Source organism: Lampetra planeri, chromosome 50 (assembly GCF_965212315.1).
Source record: "Lampetra planeri chromosome 50, kcLamPlan1.2.h2, whole genome shotgun sequence".
NCBI classification, from domain to species: Eukaryota; Metazoa; Chordata; class Hyperoartia; order Petromyzontiformes; family Petromyzontidae; genus Lampetra; species Lampetra planeri.
This window is the reverse complement of record NC_136156.1, coordinates 5554933-5572843: the sequence shown is the minus strand read 5'-3', so window position 1 is coordinate 5572843 and position 17911 is coordinate 5554933. Positions and strand designations below refer to the sequence as shown.

The following is a 17911-nucleotide window of genomic DNA, read 5'->3' as shown; positions in this document are numbered from 1 at the left end:
TGAAGCTGTTCTGTTTCAACTCTGATGAGTAAACTCTGGATGACTATGACAGCGTGGCGGAACGCTCGTTGGAGAAGAAGCATGATGAGGGACGACTCATCGCTTCGGTGTGGAGGGGAGAGGGTGGGAGGGAGAGGGTGGGGGGACCTTAAACAACTGAAGTGGTCGTGCGGCGTCGTCTTCTCGGGTCGTTCGCTCACTCGACGGCGACAAGATTCAATGCAAAAGCCAACATTGCCTATTGACAATTCGGCGAACACGAGGCTGTGGCCAGGGTACGTAACCGCGAGTCGGGACTCCCCCAGCTTGCGGAGTGATCAATGGCAATTATTAATGGAACAAATACTGCAGCAAGACGCCAACTTGCATTGCATCTCAATTCGCCCTTTGTTTGCTCGGGAAAGAACACTGAAATGCCTCCATGCACAACACAATTTGGCGGTGACCGGTTCACCCAGAATGTCCCCCATGGATGGACGGCCACCATCCATAACATAGGTGCTATAGGCTGCTCTGAGGCTAGGCTGTGGGCATCAGAGAACAGCACAGTAAAATCCCACTTCTGTGGCGTGCAGTATATCAACGCTCCAAACGTCTATGCTCCCCGCCTTCAGCAACCGCAACTGGCGAGCGCGGTGAAGTATGGTCAAATAGCCCCCAGGGATCCCGCGAGGCATGGGGAGGGGACTGACAAAGTGATGTACATACGAGCAGCCCAGCTCGGTGTGCGTCTGATGTCCCAAGGGAGACACGGTGCAATGATTTACGGTGACTTTGTTGTTATCCGAGTTGATTGCGGCTCTCTGTTGGGGAGGGTCGAGCTCGGGACATTTGGCCCCGTGTCTTTGTCTGTTGAGACGTTGCGATCTCGCACGGGCGGGGAGGGGCCAACGTGGCTTGGAGAAGGCTCAAATGTGCAGGGAACGACACACGCGCAAGTGTACAGACCTGTCAGCAACCTCTTTGCTGTACTGCCTTCTGTGGACACCCCACAGGTCAGTGTCCTGGCACACACGTGACCTTGGCATCATACACCAACCCCACTTCCTTGTGCCTGGATCACAGGTGTGCCACGGACCAAAGACAAAGACCCCCCTCCCGTAACAGACTGTTGGGGCAAGTGCTGTTGGCGAGTAGCACCTATGAAGGCCGACACAGCACACGAGGGGGTGGGTGGCCAGCACCACATCCCTCGTCTCCCTTGCGGCGATGTTTGTGTAAAGGCTGAGTCGACCTAGGGAATGTCCAGGACCGGTTCAAATATTCGTCACTGGGTGTTGGCCATGAGCGGGAATCAAACACGGGTCGCCGGGTTCATAGCACAGCATGCTTACCGCTACACTCCCTGTACACACAAACATATACATGAACATGCATACATAGCGTGCTAACCGTTACACTACCGCAAATAGGCATTAATTTGAGGCCGGGTCGACCTGGCGGAGGGCCAGGAGCGGTTTCATATATTCGTCGTGAGCGGGAATCGAACTCGAGCCGCCGGCTTCGAAAGCGCAGCGCCGTGCGTCACCACTACCGCCGCCCGTGTCGCGGGTAACGGACGTTTGTCGCGAGTTCCGACGTCGTAAAGCGGCTGCAGGGGTACAGCGGACGTCGGCGCTCACGAATAACCCGGCCCCGACGTTAAACGTATCCCCTCGCGCACAAACGCGCACAGTTGCGGCGGCGGCGACAGGAACGACCCCCGGAGTCGGAGGTGAAGAGTGAAATGAAGATCAATCGTGAGCAATGGGAAAGGAGGGCCCCGGCTGAGTACATTTAGTGGCGTAGAGTCTGAAGGGGGGGGGGGGGGGTAAAGAGACAGCGAGAGAGGAGGGCTGTTAAATTTAACGCAACACAAAGTAACAAACGATAAATCAAGCTGTCGCGCATTCCACGATGCAACTAAGCTCTCGCGAAAGCCCACGTGTGTGTACGTGCGTGTTGTTGTTTTTCTAAGGATGTTATTGTTTTTTGTCAATTTTATTTTACGTTGCAATTGCAGAAATGCACAAGCGTGCGGTGACAATTTAGCAAATCTGGCAAATAACGGGTCGCGTGCATTATTCACGTGGACAAGAAAATATTGTCTGTGGGGAGTTTTTTTTTTGTATTAACAATTCTATTTTAGAGAAATCGTACATTACATCTCAAATTGTTGCTATCGTAATCAGGAAACGCAGAAATGTCGGTGGAATCATCACGGCGGGCAGTTTATCACGATTGCGCCAGGGAATGCCCCCCCCCCCCTCCCCCCCACCCCAAATAAAAATTATACCACTTCTTTTACCAATTGTCTTCATTATTTAATTCACATTTACCCGGCAAAGCAACTCGCCGAGTCTCAAGGACCATTTTCAGGAGGGACCTGCAAAGTTTTCGCAGTGGGAGGCAACGTCGCGATTGTGTGTACACCCAAAAAGGAGTCATTTACAGTCGATTTCTCAGCATTGCGTATATTTTACCCAATACCCAGTTATGTGGGACGCTTTGTCTGAGCTATTGGAGAACCTGAAGAAACCCCATTCAGAACAGGGGGAGAATATACAAACGCCACAATCAAAATCGCACAAGTCTGTAATCGAACCCAGGCGTTAATCGCTGTGAGGCACAAGTGTAGCCACTGCACCATCCTACCACAGGACGGATGCGTTTCCCTTGACTAGGCTCCACACCTCCACACGCGGTGGCACGGCTAGTGGTTCGTCACAATTTAGTCAGCCACTCTTGGCTTCACACAGAGTGCTCCTCGGACAACAATTAAATACAAACGGACAGAGAATTTTTTATCGACTATCTGGACACGTCAGTCTTCGGGATTGTTGTATCATACTTCACCACATTTTGTCAATGCAGATTGCTAAAGACGGGCCCAGAACGGGTTGCTCTATCACTCGCCGCTGATGTTAGCCGTGGCCAGGAATCGAACTCGGGGAGCCGGGTTCAAATTGCGGAGTGGGAGCCTCTGTCGCCACCGCCGCCCCCCCCCCGTCCTGACAGCAGTAGCAGCGATCATGACGGTCACAGCAAGAGACGATGCAGCTGCTGGCTCCGCCGATTCGTCTGGCTGACGAGCGTGGCGTAGCTCCAGGGGCACGAGCTAGCTCCCCTAGCACACCCCGCAAGGGCGCTGGCTGGCGCAGGTAGTGACGATAGCTACGCTTGCACGTGGAAGCCCGCAGAGCCAGCGCTGTGGAGACAGCGGCAAGGGCTGGTGGGTCTCGCACAGATGTCGCGAAACTCCTTGCTTTCCCGTGTGCATCGGTGAGGTGCCAATAGCCTGGCTCGCCAGGAGAAGGCAGCAGAGTTAGTGTGAACGCCACCTGCTCCACCTGTATGGGGTAAAGAGGGTTGCCCCCCTCGCGAGCATGGACATTCTCCACGTGGCCCGGTTTCCTCTCACGTAGAAACACTCGTTGATTGACTGATAACACCTTCATATATAGAGGATTGCAGAGCTTGGGAGGGGGAAGGTGGGACTTTGTTACGGCTCACCCGCCTGGCTGCCACCTTTCCCGCTCGTCTGCGGTTCCTCCTCGTGCATCCGAGTCGTTCCCTCTCCCTTCGACGGAGCGAGCGAGCAACGTGGAGGCGGACGCGTTGCAAGCCTAAATTATTATTGTTGTTGTTGTTAATTTACTATTGCATATCGAAAATCGCCGTGCGTTCGTCACGACGTGGGCCAGGGAGCAGCGCAGGTGAACCCCAATTGGCTTATTCAGACATTGATCGCGCGGGGGGCAGCGGCTGCTTTACTTGCCGATTGATTCGGTGGACTTTGTAATGGCCTCTCCTATCGCGCAAACCTCGCACCCGCTCGGCTCGGCCGCGGCAAACGAAGGCAGAGTCGAACCTCCAGGCGGAGGAAGTCAAAACTGAGCGAGGGCTGAAAGGACGCGAAACGCAGAGCGTCGTAAACATTGCAAGGCCTAAAAAAAAGAAAACCACTCGCGATCGGGCTAGGTCATGCCACGGGTTACAGTGCTCCACTTACGAGTTCCAATACTGAAAAATACAATCCTTCTGCGGTCAATAAGATAACAACCCGTAGGTGGGATGCAACAGTGGTTGTCCTATGACGTGAACAGCTTCTGCCATGGGAATATGGAATTTCCATCTCATTGCTCAGGGTCACCGACGGAGATGGAGCGACACGTCAGCTTTAGTTTGAGCAGTGAGGCACTTTGTTTATACTTGTAGGAACCTCCTAGTTACACCAGCCCACAGGGGATTATTGTGTCCGTCCGTCCGTCATGAATCCAAAAATGGGAGGGGTGGGGCTGGGTGGAGAGGGGAGGGTGGGGAGGGGCTGGGTGGGGAGGGGAGGGTGGGGAGGGGCTGGGTGGTGAGGGTGGAGCTGGGTGGAGGTTGGGAGGGGTGGGCCTGGGTGGGGAGGGGCTGGTCACCCCGTGGTGCCCTTATAAAACTCAACGTTTAACCTACTCACGCCGGCTTGTGCCCGCCCTCACAGTCGGGCATATTTGCGGAATACACCACGCCGCCGTCGACCCTGGCCATTGACCGAGCAACCCAACGTTCCTACCAGCTCCCTCCGCAGGAATGTGTTTCTTTTTTTTATTTACCCGGGAAAGCTTTACAGAGTATCAAGACCTTTTTTTTAGGAGGAACCTGCCACGTCATTGCAGCAGAAGGCAATGTTGCTGCTGCGTGTAATCCCAATTGAGCACTTTGCAGGCAGTTTTTCGTCATCGGGATGTTTGGACCGACACCACTTAGGTTGCGTGCTTTTGTTATTAGCTACGGGAGGAAACCGGAGAACCCAGAAGGAACCCACGCACATCATGAGAAGAACGCACAAAACGCCACACAGGAAAGCGTGAGTCAGGAATCTAACTCACGGCCTTCTTGCTGCGAGGCATGACCGTTGCCCGCTGTGCGACCCTTACAATCGTACGTTTAGAGTAATTTGGCTGCTATGAATGTCCGCGTGATGATAAGCCACACTTCCGTTGAGCTACCATTGGTGGCACCAGGTCGCTTCTGAAAAAGATCTGCCCAGTAGAACCCCTCTTAGCGACTGGTAATTGGTCCCACGTTAATTAATTTGGTCGTTAAGCGAGCATAGGAAATACACGTTAAAGGCTTAATTCTTTCTGATGGCATTGAAAGTTACCCCTTTTCACCTGTAGAAGACGCCGTGAGCTGAAGTTAGCTCGTGCGCAAGATGCCACACGGGTTATTACACATCGCGAGAGGCTTGAGGAGTCCTTCATCCTGCAGTGGGATTGATCACAGCCGATGGCGATGACAACGATGACGGCGATGAGAGCAAGCAGTTACAGAAACCTGTCTTGTGCGGAGATAGACCCTCTAAACTCGGACTCAGGTGCCCTTCCACACAGGAGAATATTCACTCAAGGATCTACCAAAAACATCCCAATCAGCCGGAGTATAACCCTGGAAAATAATGTTGTATTCGTCAGCTCCTTCCTGGGTGAAGGGTTATAATATAGAAAAAAAAAATCATTCACGGTGACCTCGGTATGAAGGTGTTCAGCATGAGACCAGTGCAATATATCTACGTGCTCGGGATTTATAGGGAATAGGAAATAGAACCGAGAGTGGGAGCTGCCCTAAGGGTTAACGAATTATTCAGTGCACGAATGAGCCCCGAGTGTGTATGCACGTTGAACTTCTTTTGCGCCGTACATAGCCAATCGGAGGTGCGGACTTGCGTTCAGTGTTTAAACAGAGTTGTGTGCTATGCACGTGAGTGATTTCATCAGCACCAGCATCATCTCATCATCATCTTTATTAGAAACTGTCTATTCCCTACCAGCCTGACAGCACATCGCAATCAACCAGAGGAAAGGTAGGCTTCATTAAATAGATGCGTTTTTCAAATGGGCCTTAAAGGCTTTATAATGCACACAATTTACTTCATTTCCAATGGGAGTGAGTTGGGAAATTTGGGCGATTTAATTCGAAACTTTAATGTACGCTGCTTCGGGTACATGGAATGATATTATAGGTCTATGCTTCATTTATCGGTTCTACCATCTCAATCAAATATCATTTTCTCGGTTGAAGCTATAATGGGCCATCGCAGTTATAAATGTTTTAAAGGCTGGCTGATGCATGCAGCTCCGGCAGATTACTCCAAGCATATTTTATTAAGATTGAATTACTGCAATTTACGGCTGTTATTGCAGTATATAGCGGCTGCATTGTCTCGCCACATTTTCTTTTTATATATAATTTAGTAATTATCTTCATTGTGTAAACGTGTTACGTGCTTTTTCGATTAACATGCCACTCCAGCCTCGCACTGAAACTGATCGCAATTTTTGTTCTTTAATTATTGTTTTGATATTGTCTCGGTATAAATATACGCCGTGTGTAGTGCATTACCCTGGAAGAGCTAAAACGGTTTTAATTTGGCCACAATCTGGCTCTCAATAAAGACTGCTTATATATACACCCAGCAACAAGCACCGCAGCTAACGGGAGCAAAAGTGTGCAGGCAGTGCAACTGCTCCGGGAACCGACGGGTCGGAGGGTGCCCAAGCGCTGGACTACGAAGAGCAGAGGGGGGAATGGGACAATGGGGCCCCCGCTTCACTTCCTACACCCAAGCTAACCAGGCTACGCCACTGCTAACCACCTGACAAGAATGAAAACCTACCTGCCTGCCTACCCACCCCGGGGACTCGTATACCCTCTCCCTGAGCCTGCGTTGGCTTCCAGTTGCCCGAACGAGTACATTGTAGAGGTCGCGCTCGTTACACGCAAAGCGCTTGCCACGAATGAACCAAAATACCTTGCGGATCTCGTCAAGAAGCATAAACCATCTCGCCAACTACAGCCATGCTCGCTGCAGCAGCAGTTTTCGGCTAACCATCGGACAAAGACGGTGGTCACCGCATCGCGTGGCGCTTTCAGATGCGCTTCTGCGGCCGTCTGGAACGCTCTTCCTTCCGATATTAGGAAACCACCGGAGTGAAGCACTTTTAAATCGTCATCTAGATTGAAACTCATTGTCCTTCACCCACACCTCTGATGAGCACGGTTGGCTACATACGGTGTGAAAGAAGTTGAACATACATTCATACATACCTACCAACCTACCGATGTCTTGCGCTGTTATCAAACATCTCTGCACTCTATCTTGTGCTACTCTCTTTGTCTACCGTAAGGGGCAAATTATCGTGAGTGCACGACCAACTCTAACCCATTGTAAATAATTCACAAAAAAACACTTTGAAGCATTCCCCTATGCCACACTCGATAAGCCATCAGAAAACATCTCAATCTCTTGATCTCTCATAAGAGCCATATGTTGCCGCATTAAACAAACTATTAGCTGTCCGTTCAAAAAATTTATACACCGATGAAGTGACATTTTCTGAAAAATGTATGTTTATTGCCTAAAGGCAAGAACACTTGATGCACTTTTTGAGGGTTTGCAGTGGGCCCTGATGTCATTAATCCGTTGAGATGTTTATGTTGCTTTAAAGCTTTCGTGACTGCAGGGATTCATCTTCTTGGTTCTTTCGGTAAAGTCACGTAGAAGGGAAATAATACAATAATACAAATAACACATAACAAAATAATTCTCACGACGTTTCGGCCACAACGCAAGCAGCCGTCCTCAGGTGAAGAACATGTCTGTGTTCTTCACCTGAGGACGGCTGCTTGCATTGTGGCCGAAACGTCGTGAGAATTATTTTGTTATGTGTTATTTGTATTATTTTATTATTTCCCTTCTACGTGACTTTACCGAAAGAACCAAGAAGATGTTTATGTTGTTTTAGAATGGCTTTCATCCTTCACATTGGGCAAACCCCATGGCAAGGAGTCAGGGTGCTGATGCCTTGCTGATGAGACTCAGTGATGGCGGTGACACTGGTCTGAGGCTGCCTCGTGAAATGGCAACAGGAAAAGGGAGACTGGCCTTAAGGCTCACGGGCTGCTCGGTTAAACATCAGTTGACAAATTCTGTAACGTGTTTACATCGGATAAGCAATTTTTTCTCTCCTCCAAAATTTGAATTAATCACCATTCATCTTCTTGGTTCTTTCGGTAAAGTCACGTAGAATGGAAATAATAAAAATAAAACAAAATAAAATAATTCTCACGACGTTTCGGCCACAACGCAAGCAGCCGTCCTCAGGTGGAGAACAGGTCTGTCGAGAAGACAGAATCTGAATGACAACCCCAGGCTTGGAGCGTCTATTTAAGCTGGGATGGAGGGGGGAAGAGCGCCTTGACAAAAGAATTTGCATATCAAGAGGAATTTAGCGAAACGTCGTGAGAATTATTTTATTATGTTTTATTTGTATTATTTCCATTCTACGTGACTTTACCGAAAGAACCAAGAAGATGAATCCCTGCAGTCAAGAAAGCTTTAAATCGAAATCACCATTCAATTGTGCCATTTTTTAAGGGTTGGCGTCGTGAGATAAAGAAAATTCTTTAAAATGACTCACGGTCCAGCAGGGCCTCGTGTTAGGGCAGGAAGATGACACCAGACTCACACCTCAATACGTACCACCGCATGGGGGAGGGGGAGGGAGGGGTGGGCTCTCTCACCCCCACACCAGATGGGGCTGTTTCACGCTCGGCAAAAGATTTGTCTCTTGAGTGTCAACCGTCCATTACATCCGTGCATGTTATTCTTTGGAGATTATTTAGATTATTTGGCAGCTGTAAATTTCTAATTTGGCTGCGATACATTTTCACGTGATAAGCCGCTTCGTCGAGCTATCTCATTTGTGGCCAGGTCACTTCTGAAAAATATATATATATATATATGTGGCAGCTCAGTGGGATTTACCTGGTACAATAAAAAAAATGTGATTTGTTTACCTTTACTATACTTTGCACTCCGATCGTGTTTTTGTATTGTTTGTTGTTGTAAATTTCTGGCCCGCCCCTACTGAACAACTGTGAAAAAGAGCTATATAACTCATCGGATTCCTCCAGTCTAAATAAATATTCAGAATCTAAGAGATGAGCTCAGCCAAACCCAAGTGTCAAACTACTAAACGTTTCATCAATCAATCGATAAAGTAGGCACCAGCGTACATTACAGCAGAACGGGAGCGGTACACGGGCCATATAGCAAGAAGAATGGAAAATGAAACCCGTCACGACCTCAGCGGCAATCATCGCCGAGGCTATGAGTTTGGCGCAATAGCGATTCTAAAAATTCTAAAACAAGGTCACTGAATAACGTCCGGGCTGTGCCCCACCTACGAAAAAATAAAACAGTTTGAAGGTAAAAAGGCTTCTTTTTGCATTTAAAATCGATGAAATTAGAATCGATTCACCTTGCTGATTAGAGTCGTTTCAAACAGAACCAAAACATAGGGCTCCCCCCCGTTGGCATCGGGACAACCTCGTGCCCCTTGCGTGTGCCACTCGTGTTAGGGTCAACGATGACCGATACCCTCAAGGGCACCACAACGCGACAAACCTGGTTTCGTCGCGACGGAATCCCACATGCACACCCGGGACAACTTTGTGGTTGCTGCTACACAGAGGCTCTGATAAGGCCATCACATGAGGGGGGGGGGGGGGTGGGGGGGGCGGGCGGGCGGGAACCACTTAACTACTCAGGCATCTCTCTTACCTTTCGCCGTCACACGTTTTAACCGAGACATTTACACCACGCACGGGCGGGCTTTGCCGAGGCCCTGGGTTTGTTGGCGAGGTGCGCGCGGGGGGGCGGTATGCCCTCCGTGCTCACCACGTTGAAGTCCAGGTGCTTGCTGACCCAGCGGGCACCGTCCATGAACTCCTCGTGCAGCCCCATGATGTAGAGGGTGTCCAGCGCGTCCACGATCGTGGCTCCCATCCGCGCGCTCCCTGCCCAGGAATGGCCACCGCAAACGTCAGATTGGGGAGGAGGTGGATCTCGCAACCCCGGGCGGGTCATGGACACGCGGGGCCGAACCACGGCGCAACTGAAATGCGGTGCAATAAAGTGTCGGGAAACACAAAGGCATGTACGGTACCTAGGTACGTCTTCTATAATGAAGCACACGTGCGAACGGGAAGATGTGTTTTTAGTACACATCGTATCAGATGTGGCTCTTCCATGAAACAGGATCGTATGAATTATGAGCACGTGGTTATGTAAAGGTGAAGGCATTCATTCGTCAATTTCCCACAACTCCGACTGGCACGGTTGGCTATGTACGGTGCGAAAGAAGTTCAACATACGTACATACATATCCTGAGTATGTCTATTGTATTCATAATCTCTATTCGGTCAGGCGAGAGGCTATTGGATGCATTCTATACTTTACAAGAACAGTGTGTCCACGGTTACAGAGAGAAACAGAATTTCATCAGTTTGTGTTCCGGGTCTTGCCTCTGCGTTACACCGCAGACGTCGCCAGCGTTCTAGCGTCACAGTGACGTTAATGCACACTCCGTAGTAAATAGTGCAGTTTAAAAATAAAGAAATAAAAACGTACGGCGAAGCATGTGCTTTGTGTCTTGGTGCCAACGGCCATTGCTGCTGACATTTGATGGAAAAATGTACAAAGCTGCTTATTTCCCCACCAACTCGGAACCATTTTGTTTCCTAAAACCAGCGGGAAACTGCTCATCTTGCGAACATACGGCAGAGCGATCGTCCGAGGGACTCGCGTTAAGTAAGCACAGAGTGTCCTTGTGCTTGGGTAGAGTCCTGTATCCCGCCACGCAGACATTACCAGGGAAGGGATCATGCACAACAACCTCTTTTGTCGCCCCTTGGTCTGCAAGTTGTCCACAATCACGAAGCTTTGACAACAAACATTCAACCAGCTTCGATTTAAAGCTTTCGTGACTGCAGGGATTCATCTTCTTGGTTCTTTCGGTAAAGTCACGTAGAAGGGAAATAATAAAATAATAATAAAACAAAACATAATAAAATACAATTCTTATGACGTTTCGGCCACAATGCAAGCAACCGTCCTCAGGTGAAGACGGCCGCTGTATTTTATTATGTTTTATTTTTTTAATTTTATTATTTCCCTTCTACGTGACTTTACCTAAAGAACCAAGAAGATTCAACCAGTTTAGACGCCACGCAGGAAAGAACACGCCAGTGTGCGTGTGTCACGGGAATCAATCCTCCGTGTATGTACTGTGTGTTGAACTTCTCTGGCACCGTACGTAGCCAAACCGTGCTAATCAGAGGTGCGGGGGAATACCAAGAAAGTAAACAAACGAAAACCAGTTCTCAAGAAATTAGTTTTCAATCTAGATTTAAAAGTGCATTGCTCCAGTGGATTCCCAATCAAAGTGAAGCGCCGTTAGTGGGCCCCTATTAAGGCCGGCAAAGCAAAAGGCGTGATTTAGAGGGCGTTGGGGGTAGGGCCAGCATCCAACTTGACACGGCCGCCTTTGTCTCCCAGCCAGCCCTCCGACCGCGAGGCCACCCGGCCATCGTCAAAAAATATTTCCCAGCGTCGCGGCGAAACGTCGGCCAAGAAAAAAAAAAGTCTCGTCGTCAATCGCTCTGCACCGGAGCGGCAAGCCCACTTGACGCGTGCGGTTTGGCCCGAGTCGCGTTGCGTTCCCCCCCACCCTCCCCACACGTTCCTCACCCCCCTTCGGATCATTAAAAGGCAGTCTGTCAGTTCCACCCTGCCAACGGAGTCGTTAATGCGGCGGCCCTGATGGTGCCTCCGATAGTGGCAGAGTGAGACGGCGCTCCGGAGTGTTTGCTGCAGTCCGCGCCAAGGGGCATGTACGTATGTACGGGCACGTAGAACTTATTTTTCACCGTACGTAGCCGACCATGCCGATCGGAGGTACGGAGGAAGGACAGCAAACTAAATGCAAAAAGCAGTTCCAAAAAGAATGAGTTTTTAAATACAGAATACATAATAAACCAAAAACATTGCCTCTCGTAAACATAAAAAAAAAATACTCTTCGGTTATTTCGGTAACGTTACGTAGAAAATTTAATTAAATAATATTTTCTTTCTACGTGACTTTACCGAAATAACTAAAGAGTAATTCCTGCAGTCACGAAAGCTTCGAATCGAATTAAAAAAATAACCCAGTCCATCTGCTTATTGACATGTTAGAGCAATGTTTAACAGCACCTCTGGACCAGCCTCAACCTTCCGGGTCTCATCAGCAGTGCGTGTACCGTCACAAGGCGTTCTCGTTTTTGCCAGATGTTGTTGGCAAGAGCACGCCACTGAAGCTGCGGGGACCGTTCATTGCGGAGCGGCGAAAGAGTAACAGCTCTTGATGTAGCACAGACACATTACCTTCTCTCTGCGTGACAAAAAAAAATAAAGACGTTAAAATATTTAGCCCGATGGATTTATTGCAATGTGAATAGGTTAATCTTCCGAGGCATTCATAGAGCGGGAAAATTACTTAAGTGGAGATGATATTTGTAATGTGGCAGCTTGAACCTAGGGGAAATTGGGATAAATTTGACGTATGAGCAGTTTAAACTCCCGCGACAGTGTTTCACTTATCAGATGCTGAACAGCTAACAAATGCACAAACAGCCAAAGGTGGATACCAATCAAAGAACAACAGATTGAATCTAATGAGCTGAGGATACCAATGTTCACTTATTAGGGAGGATGTAGGAATGTGGACAAGAAGGCATGGCGGAGGAGCAGTGAGAGGCAATGAGGCCTCATCGCTCATGGGGGTGCAACGCCGCCCAGTCTGGGCCCAGCGCAGGCCCGAGCGCAGCTCTATCGTCTATAACAGCGGCACGAATAACGTATGACTGGGACACGTAGAACAGGGGCACGTATAACGTATAACAGGGACACGTATAACTGGGGAACGTATAACGTATAACAGGGACACGTAGAACAGCGGCACGTAGAACAGCGGCACGAATCACGTATGACTGGGACATGTATAACAGCGGCACGAATCACGTAGAACAGGGGCACGAATCACGTATGACTGGGACGCGTATAACAGGGGCACGTAGAACGTATGACTGGGACATGTATAACAGCGGCACGAATCACGTAGAACAGGGGCACGAATCACGTATGACTGGGACGCGTATAACAGGGGCACGAATAACGTATGACTGGGACATGTATAACAGCGGCACGAATCACGTAGAACAGGGGCACGAATAACGTATGACTGGGACACGTATAACAGCGGCACGAATCACGTAGAACAGGGGCACGAATCACGTATGACTGGGACACGTATAACAGGGGCACTCCCCTGAGGCAGTGTTGCCGTCCGGCGTGGGACCACCGCGCGCGTCCTGCCCAGATTTCCTGGAACGAAGTTTCATGCCGCAGAGAGGCTCCCACATTCCAACAGCTTTTACGTCGAGGCAGAGACAGAACCTTTAACCCGGCGTCTTAAGGAGGGGGAAAAAAACAACAGTCACACGCGAGATCGTTACCCTCGCCCGGTGCTCGATAGCGTTGCCGGGAGTTCGCAATGGAAAGCATCGATTACATTTGAGTGTTCTCCTCGCCAGGCCCTGTCTGCGATTGCTCACGGAATAATTCGACGCCACTGAGATCATCCCCGGTGGTGTCGGGGCAGGATTTAAAATCTCTTACGCACTCAGGAACCATCGACTTTCCACTACGCAATCACCACTAATCAGCATTAGGCTTCGAGATCCCCCTCACCCCCCAACAGACCCCCAATAAAATGTTAATCCCTAACCACTAAAACACTCACAGCCACCTGAATGCGCAATCAGTAATCAACATCAAGAGCTTCATTTAACAAACAAAAAAAACTCAGTTCAGTCATTTGTATTAAGCATTAAACACCCAACTACAGGACTTGGCATGCTATTGGGCTGGCAGATAACTGGATCACGCTTCTTAACAGCGAACCTTTGATATGGATGTAAAAATTCGATAAGCTAATTATTCTGGCAAAGGAGAGCAGCCCACTCCAAGTTCATTTCCGGGTGAATAATTGCTATTTATTATGACAAACTATTCATTGCAATAGGGCGAGTTAGATTTCTTACACGTGAGAAAACAAAGGGTCTGAGCTTAATGTGTTGGCTGGGAACATTATAGGTTCTAGATTTGAAGCTTTCGTGACTGCAATGATTCATATTCTTAGGTTTTTTTCGGTAAAGTCACGTAGGTAAAAAATTAAAATTTATAAAAACAAAATACAAATAAAATAAAAATCACGACGTTTGGGAGGCAACACAAGCTTCCGTCTTTAGGTGGAACCGTCACGAAAAAACCTAAGAACATTATAGGTGCAAGTAGTAACCAGGGAAGAGGGCAAATTAGGTACATAAACAACTTGAATTGTAATCAGATGCGACTGCGAGTATCTGATTCAAAGTTGTTGAGTAAATATCACGGTGGAGAGCCAATTGGGACGATGAAGATGCGTTAGTCCATTACCCTTTAGTCATAGAAGTTGCAATTACATTTTCGCGACATTCCAAGGTGGGAAGATTTCAGATGGTGCCGTTGACACCAGGGTGGCTAGGAGATGTTAACTACTTCGCCTGGTATACAGGAAGTCGTCGGTTCGATCTCGACCCTGACACCTGCTGCGGTATATTTGGAGTTTGCGTGTCTCTCCCCGTGGTCGTGTGGATTTTTCTCCCGGTCGTCCGGTTTTTCCCCTCCATATTTAGAAACACGCGTTTTAGAGTATTTGGCTGCTTTAAATATCCACGTGATAAGCCAAATTCATTGAGCTATTATTATTTTTGGCTTCGGAAAAAGAGCTATATAATTCAGTGGGAAGTAACCTGGCAAAATATAAATAGTTTACAGTTGAAAGTTAAGACATCTTTAAAGAGGCAGCGCATCAAGTCGATCTGCAGCATCTCTCTGTCGATAGAGTACGAGTATTCTCCTCGCCAGGCACTCCAGTTTTTGCACACACACACACAGATGAAAGGATATTTTGCGAAAGAAAAAAAATCATTGAGAAAACAATTCTGAAGAAAAAAATGGTCTCGCGACTCAGAAAGACTTTTATAGGTCCCGAAAGATATTTTATTCTTTATTAATATATATAAAGGTTTAATTTACTAGCCTGGCACTGCAATGTGCCATTTACAGAAGCTCGTCTCAATGCGTTTATGGCGTATATGCACATAAAACGTCGCAGGGCACATGGGCGACCCATTTCAATACATCTTTTTTTGGGGGTGAAAAGGGGGGGGGGGGGCAGTGGGGGGGGGTGCCGAGGATGATTTACATTATCCACTCATCTCACCGTGAACAGATTCCCTCTCCGCTCGCACGCTATCTACCGCTCCCACGATTTAAAGGGGGGGCGGCCTCCAACGCAGTCGAGATCCTTCACGTTGCTTCACCGGCGAAGGGAGAAATAACGGCACGACAGAGGAGGACTGGAATCGCATTGCAGGCCACAGATATGTACAGAAACAGAGGCCGCTCTCCCGGTCTTTGAAGGGTTACGGGTTATCAACACCGCGCACCTGATAAGGATTGTGCAGACGTTCCATTAAAGCAATTACAAAGAGAAAGATCCCCTGTATAGCCTTAATAGACTGTTGGGGCAAGTGCTGTTAGCGAACACCTATCAAGGCCGGAACGGAACGCGAGGGGGTGAGTGGCCAGTACCACGCCCGACCGCCTTTGTCTCCCCAACGGCGATGCTTACACACCGCACCAGGTACTCATTTGAGGCTGACTCGACCTAGGGGAGGCCCAGGACCGGTTCAGATAATCGTCACCGGTGTTGACCGTGAGCGGGGAGTCGAACCCGTGCCTCCTAGTTCGTAGCGCGGCGCGCGCTAACCGCTACTCCGCCGCTCCCCGCACGCTCGAACTCACAACCCCCTTGGCTCCAAGAGACATGCCTACGTACACACACACACGTGTAAGCAAAGCACGTGCAGCGCTTGCGGACACAGACACCGCGAGCTTCTTAGTGCCATCGCCCACAAAAGTGGCCACCGCACATAAAGCAATCGAGATTAATAGTGCACAAATAAAATATGATCCGTTTAGTGGCCACGGCGCGACGTTGTAAACGAGGCTGTAAAACCCCGCATTAGGGGCAGCAACAATTACCGGCGTGGCATTTCAAATAACACAGCTTTTTAACACACGTGGTATATTACTGCCGAACACATTTATTGATGTTTAAATTGTTGCGCGAGTGTGGATATGCACGCGCGCTCGCGCGTGTGCGTGTGTGTGCGTGCACGCGTGGGAGAGTGCATGTTTTTGTCTGTGCGTGTGTGTGCGCGCATATTTAATATTTATAGATTTATAGGGATTGTCGGATGTGGGACCGTCGACACAACTAATATACAGTACAGTGTAGTCATTGATAGGTGCTCGCTAACACGAACCGTAACAATATATGTACGTCTGTTGAACTTCCTTTGCACCGTACGTAGCCAGGGGTGAGTGTGTGTATATATATAGTGATGCATAGTTAGGCGTGATGTTATGGTTAGCGAATACGCCGCACCAACCTCCGAGTAACCTGGGTTCAACTCCCAATCACACACATCACCCGTGAGAGTTGATACTTGAACTGAGAAGAAACTATTATTTGTTTATGATTATGCTTTTTCACCAAGGAAAGCCTCAGGGTCACGCTGAGATTTCACAGTAGGGGGGCGGTGTTACCGCCGCTGTGTGTAATCACAATTGAATTAATTTCTGGTCGTTTTTTAGCATTGCGATGTTTGATAAATACCAATTACATATTATGGGTTTTGGTTTAGATATGGAGGGGGGGGAGGGGGGGCTGTAAACCTGAGAACCCGGAGAAAACCCACGGAGAACAGGGGGAGAAACATGCAAACTCCACACAACACAATCATCCGTGCGTTTCCACTGCGCCGTACTGCCACCCGAATTCGACTCGGCAAAAATGCGGGGCATCTGGTGCCGTTGGTGCCGTTCTTACACGAGTAGTGGAAACGGTGGCTGGGTGTGCTTGGAAAAGGAGCATAAACCACCATCACGCGACACTCCGGGCATCCTTGCAGCGGCTTTTGGCTGGCCATCGAACAAAGGCGGTCACCGCATCGCGCGCTTTCAGATGTGCTTCTGCGGCCGCTCTTCCTTCGGATATTACGAGGCAACTGGAGAAATGCACTTTTAAATCAACTGGATTGAAAACGCATTTCTTTAGGACTGATTTTTGTGTTTAGTTTGTCCTTCCCCTGCAACTCCGATTAGCGCGGTTCGTCGTTACGTACGGTGCGAAAGAAGTTCAACATAAATGATCTTTTTGGCATGCATGCTCCAGGTTTGCTCTTACAGTATCCCACTATCCGGCTTCGGATCTTCTCATTGGTCACTGAGCCTCTGGGTGCCACTCTTAATGCCCGTCTGGGTCAACTGACCTTCTCTATTCCGCAGACGTGTCCCACCCACGTGTCCCCACCCATTGCAACTTCCTCGACCCAATGACATCCACAACACTTTTCTGCTACGATCTATTCCCAAATTCCAAGATGCTTTACTGTGCCATGCCCTGAATTTCTAGCGTGCATTCCAATTATCGGCAAACCTCTTTATTTCACTATTTATCACGAGGACGTGCTTAGGAAAATGCAGCATATTAGCGTGAGAAGCAATTCCAGTGTATAATCATGCTCTCTCCAACTCTGATCTGTTGGGCACATGCAGCACTGCAGATATCTCTGCTAGACAAGACTTACTTCAAGGGCATGTACACAAACAGAAGATCGTTCACCACAGTTTGCTGACAAATAGGAGCCAAGAAGTCGCTCAAGTTAAAAAAAAACGCGAGCTACAAATGCTCTGCTACGTGCATTGTCTTTGTGATGTTCGATTTTTGGCGTTCTCCGGTCTGACACATCAGTTTCAAAGACAGTGCATGTATTATCAGAGCATGCTTGCTTGCATGTTTTGCCACAAGTACGTGTGGTTAATGCAGACTTGATTCCTTTCAGAAGTCATCTATTTTGTGGCTGAAAATTTTAATACCTGTTTAATTG

General features: G+C 48.7%; 1 protein-coding gene across 1 annotated transcript in view; it reads right to left on the bottom strand.

Annotated features, from left to right (window-relative positions):
* The window catches only part of LOC144734129 (mannosyl-oligosaccharide 1,2-alpha-mannosidase IA-like), a 434227-nt gene that overhangs the window by 191653 nt on the left and 224663 nt on the right, over positions 1-17911 (bottom strand). Inside the window, exon 4 of the mRNA XM_078616197.1 lies at positions 9710-9828. Within this exon, the coding sequence (XP_078472323.1) occupies positions 9710-9828 (119 nt within the window). The remainder of the gene's footprint in view (positions 1-9709; positions 9829-17911) is intronic.